At 48.5% G+C, this 5,321-nt stretch overlaps 1 protein-coding gene and 1 long non-coding RNA gene across 3 annotated transcripts in view; one reads left to right on the top strand and one right to left on the bottom strand.

The window, feature by feature from the left end:
• The window catches only part of LOC139024499 (uncharacterized), a 240,855-nt gene that overhangs the window by 42,444 nt on the left and 193,090 nt on the right, over positions 1 to 5,321 (top strand). The window lies entirely within an intron of this gene.
• Positions 1 to 5,321, bottom strand: part of ppm1db (protein phosphatase, Mg2+/Mn2+ dependent, 1Db) — a 26,380-nt gene that overhangs the window by 13,183 nt on the left and 7,876 nt on the right. For both annotated transcript variants that reach the window (XM_023983005.3, XM_023983006.2), the window contains exon 2: positions 3,759 to 3,987. In XM_023983005.3, the coding sequence (XP_023838773.1) occupies positions 3,759 to 3,987 (229 nt within the window). The remainder of the gene's footprint in view (positions 1 to 3,758; positions 3,988 to 5,321) is intronic.

The following is a 5,321-nucleotide window of genomic DNA, read 5'->3' as shown; positions in this document are numbered from 1 at the left end:
CACCACAGTTGAATACAGGATCGCCTTAAAAACAATCTGACGTCAAAATAACCGGAGATCGCGGTAGTTGGAGAGAACCACTGACGAGGGGGCTAATATGTTATCTCTCACCTGGAGAAGGAGGGAGAGACAGACAAAGGCTTCAAAAACAAAATAGATTAACCAATTCAGATCACCCTGAAATGAGAGCGAGGGGAAAGAAGAGACCAGACAGAGGGTTAGTCTAACTGGGAACAGGAAGCAGAGAGACCAAAGCGGGCAAGTTAGTCTAATTGGAGACGAGTTAGGAGGGAGAGAGACAGACAGGGAGTTACAGACATGTATTATCAGTAGACATTGTAGGTAGTGATGAAAGTAGTAGTTATTTGATTTAGCCAGTCAGTGTCACAAAAGCATTACCCTAGTTTCATAGTGCACTACTGTGTGACCCGAGCTGCCTCGTAGACTGCATATAAGGAATAGGGAGGATAACTTTATAGTGTACTACTAAACTTATAGTCTGACTACAGAAGACTATTATACTAAGGACTTTAATAAAGGGGAGGTTACTTTCACTAGTAGTTACTTTTACTTTTTTGTGATTAGCTGCAGAGAACTACATAAAGACTGAATAGTGACGCACATACTTTTAACAGTCGTACCAGTACACTTGTTGACGCAAGGCTTCCTTTGAGAAATAGTCAAGAGAATAGGACGAGTTTACACCCCTCTTAATATAAGTCCGTACTACACTTGTGGACCTCAGGGCTCGCCTCTACATAAGGAATAGGGATCTACCTTTAATAGTATATTGACTGCCATGGGAAAACCAAAAGAGCGCATTGTTTGAATGCCGGCTCAGGAATGTAAGGGAGAATGTGTTTTTCCTATCAGTACGGCTCCCTGTAGGTCCCTCTCACTCTTCCTTCTTTACTCATCGTGATCAGTACTACGACCCACTAGGGAGGAGGAAATACAATGGATGGGTGAACCGTTTACACCACGCTCTAGAATAAGGAATAGAGGGTTGTAGGTGGGAGGACGCTACTCCGAGTCCGGGGAAAGACGGGACGCTGAAAACGCGGGACGACCAGCAACAGTTTTTTTTTTTTTATTATGTACAAAAATGTTAATCAACCATAAAACAAACGTCTTTCTAATGGCGAGATCCGAATTACCTTATTAGTCAGTCAAGGAGATAAGCTGACGCCAGAATCGTTCATAAATGACTTGTCGCACTCGCAGAAAGGTCCGATAGATCTCATTGTGCCTAAAGAACCTTATATACTGCAATTGGGCCTGAGGTTCTGATCGTGTTTAAACTGTACTATAAATAACCTACGATAATCTTTGGTAGTGAGACGCGACATGACGGACACGAGCCTTATTATATCTGGCAAGTGTTAAGACTGCTCGCTGTCGCATGCACTCTACAAGTTGCACAGATTTGGACACGACATAAAAGTACCTGCGACCAAGATTAGTGTAAAAAAAGTCAACCCCTTAAAGAAGGTCCTGGGATGGGGGGATGGTGCAAGGGGGTGGAAAGAAATAAAATCACTCCCAAGGCGCTTTGCACTATGCATCTCGGTCGAAGGTGGTTTGATTTCGACTAGTGGGGAGAGAGCATGAGTTCTACTACAGGACCTTCCTGTCCACACTATAGTGAACCCGATCATTCCGTAGTGCACTACTTATGCCAGGGACATTTGGGAACGCACTCTTATGGTGTTCCTTATCTGAAGGAAGAATCGCTCTACAAGTAGCGTGTCGTTTACCCAGCGTCAGCTCGTAAACAGTAGCGTGTCGTTTATTCCAGTCGCTCTACAGTAGCGTGTCGTTTACCCCAGTCAGCTCTACAGTAGCGTGTCGTTTACCCCAGTCAGTCTCACAGTAGCGTGTCGTTTACCAGTCAGCTCTACAGTAGCGTGTCGTTTTACCCAGTCAGCTCTACAGTAGCGTGTCGTTTACCAGTCAGCTTACAGTAGGCGTGTTGTTTACCCCAGTCAGCTCTACAAGTAGCGTGTCGTTTACACCCAGTCAGCTCTACAGTAGCGTGTCGTTTATCCAGTCAGCTCTACAGTAGCGTGTCGTTTACCCAGTCAGCTCTACAGTAGCCGTGTCGTTTACCCAGTAGCTCTACAGTAGCGTGTCGTTTACCCAGTCAGCTCTACAGTAGCGTTGTCGTTTACCCAGTCAGCTCTACAGTAGCGTGTCGTTTACCCAGTCGCTCTACAGTAGCGGTGTCGTTTACCCAGTCAGCTCTACAGTAGCGTGTCGTTTACCCAGTCAGCTCTAACAGTAGCGTGTCGTTTACCCAGTCAGCTCTAAGTAGCGTGTCGTTTACCCAGTCAGCTCTACATAGCGTGTCGTTACCAGTCAGCTCTACAGTAGCGTGTCGTTTTACCCAGTCAGCTCTACGTAGCGTGTCGTTTACCCGAGTCAGCTCTACAGTAGCGTGTCGTTTACCCGTCAGCTCTACAGTAGCGTGTCGTTTACCCAGTCAGCTCTACAGTAGCGTGTCGTTTACCCAGTCAGCTCTACAGTAGCGTGTCGTTACCCAGTCAGCTCTACAGTAGCGTGTCGTTTACCACGTCAGCTCTACAGTAGCGTGTCGTTTACGCCGTCAGCTCTACAGTAGCGTGTCGTTTACCCAGTCAGCTCTACAGTAGCGTGTCGTTTACCCCAGTCAGCTTACAGTAGCGTGTCGTTTACCCAGTCAGCTCTACAGTAGCGTGTCGTTTACCCAGTCAGCTCTTACAGTAGCGTGTCGTTTACCCAGTCAGCTCTACAGTAGCGTGTCGTTTACCCAGTCAGCTCTACAGTAGCGTGTCGTTTACCAGTCAGCTCTCACCAGTAGCGTGTCGTTTACCCGTCAGCTCTACAGTAGCGTGTCGTTTACCCAGTCAGCTCTACAGTAGCGTGTCGTTTACCCAGTCAGCTCTACAGTAGCGTGTCGTTTACCCTGTCAGCTCTACAGTAGCGTGTCGTTTACCCAGTCAGCTCTACAGTAGCGTGTCGTTTACCCGTCAGCTCTACAGTAGTGTGTCGTTTACCCAGTCAGCTCTACAGTAGCGTGTCGTTTACCCGGTCAGCTCTACGTAGCGTGTCGTTTACCCGGTCAGCTCTACAGTAGCGTGTCGTTTACCCTGTCAGCTCTACAGTAGCGTGTTTGTTTACCAGTCAGCTCTACAGTAGCGTGTCGTTTACCCAGTCAGCTCTACAGTAGTGTGTCGTTTACCAGTCAGCTTCTACAGTAGCGTGTCGTTTACCCAGTCAGCTCTACAGTAGCGTGTCGTTTACCCCAGTCAGCTCTACAGTAGCGTGTCGTTTACCCAGTCAGCTCTACAGTAGCGTGTCGTTTACCCAGTCAGCTCTACAGTAGCGTGTCGTTTACGCGGCGTCTGTCCATCCCTCTAAGTTAGTTTTATTACCCAGTCCGTTTTTCTGTAGTTTTCCACCAAGCAGGCATAGATGCTACAATGCTTCATCTGACTGTGAGTTTCCATTAGAATAGACAATGTTGTTATCACCCAAAGCAGACAAGAGTTTAAGTTGCTATTGYGMRARAGAGAGARARAGASATGCTTYTTGGCWCAAACCCATTCTCTTGTCATAGGGGCTGTTGTTTTGGATGCACAGTCACAYGAGGGTACGGTTGTTGGGGGCCCTMGTACACTATTATATGTTAGGCTAGTCTGTCAGACAGACTAAACATTAACATGTTGAGTTGGCTGGCTAGACAACCTAGTAGGGTAGTATGTGTTGGTCAGTCTTACCTGCCCCCCAGCCCTTCGATGCGTTCCCTTTCCTTGGGCAGCTCAGGCTTGTGGTCCTGTGTCACCTCCACGGCCCTGATGAACTGGTCCGTGGGGTCATCCTGGACCCCCAGSACTACGGCAGAGTCTCCTACGTGAGCCACGTACATTCGGTCCCCCCGGATGACCACTACACTGGCCGTGGTGCCTGAGGTGCTGGGAAGCCCCGTGAGAGTTTTGGGCCATTCGGCTGCAGAGGGAAGGAAAAGAGGGAGGGAGAGAACATGTTGAACTATTGGACCTTGCCCAGCCTTGAAGTAGCTTCAGACTAACTACTTCTCTGAGGTCCTGCCTGCAATAATATAACAACAGTTAGGAAGGAGCTACTGTTCCTGGAGAGTTACCCTCCTGTAGGTTTAAAACTCCAACCCTGTGCTGGAGAGAAACCTCCTGTAGGTTTTAACTCAACCCTGTTTCCTGGAGAGATACCCTCCTGTAGGTTTTAACTCCAACCCTGTTCCTGGAGAGAAACACTCCTGTAGGTTTTAACTCCAACCCTGTTCCTGGAGAGTTACCCTCCTGTAGGTTTAACTCCAACCCTGTGCCTGGAGAGAAACCCTCCTGTAGTGTTTTAACTCCAACCTGTTCCTGGAGAGATACCCTCCTGTAGGTTTTAATCCACCCTGTTCCTGGAGATACCCTCCTGGAGGTTTTAACTCCAACCTGTTCCTGTAGAATACCTCTGTAGGTTTTAACTCCAACCCTGTTCCTGAGAATACCATCCTGTTGGTTTTTAACTCCAACCCTGTTCCTGGAGAGATCATCCTGTTGGTTTTAACTCCAACCCTGTTCTGGAGAGATACCTCTCTGTAGGTTTTAACTCCAACCCTGTTCCCGGAGAGATACCTCCTGTAGGTTTTAACTCCAACCCTGTTCCTGGAGAACTATCGTCCTGGTGTTTTTAACTCCAACCCTGTTCCTGGAGAACTATCGTCCTGGTGGTTTTAACTCCAACCCTGTTCCTGGAGAGGAGACCCTCCTGGAGGTTTTAACTCCAACCCTGTTCCTGGAGAACTATCGTCCTGTTGGTTTTAACTCCAACACCCTGTTCCTGTAGAGATACCCTCTGTTGTTTTAACTCCAACCTCTTCCTGTAGAACTACGTCCTGTTGGTTTTAAATCCAACCCCCAATTATACTAATTAGCTGGTTGATACCTGAATCAGGTTAGTTTACAACTGGGGTTGAAGCAAAAACCTACAGGATATAGGGAACAGGATCGGGGGCTGCCGATCCTGTTCCCTATATAAGGGGCTGCCCGATTCCCTATATAAGGGGCAGCCCCGGGATCGGGCAGCCCTGATATGGGGACAGGATCGGGCAGTCCCTGATATGGGGAACAGGATCGAAGCGCCCTGATATGGGGAACAGGATCGGGCAGCCCCCTAAATATGGGGAACGGGATCGGGCAGCCCCTGATATGGGGAACGGGAAGCCCCTGATTGGGGAACGGGATCGGGCAGCCCCCTGATATGGGGAACGGGATCGGACAGCCCTGATATGGGGAACGGGATCGGGCAGCCCC

The sequence above is a fragment of the Salvelinus sp. IW2-2015 genome, linkage group LG4p (genome assembly GCF_002910315.2).
Source record: "Salvelinus sp. IW2-2015 linkage group LG4p, ASM291031v2, whole genome shotgun sequence".
In the NCBI taxonomy this organism is placed as follows: domain Eukaryota; kingdom Metazoa; phylum Chordata; class Actinopteri; order Salmoniformes; family Salmonidae; genus Salvelinus; species Salvelinus sp. IW2-2015.
Note: the sequence above shows the minus strand (reverse complement) of the source record. Positions and strands in the feature narration are given on the sequence as shown.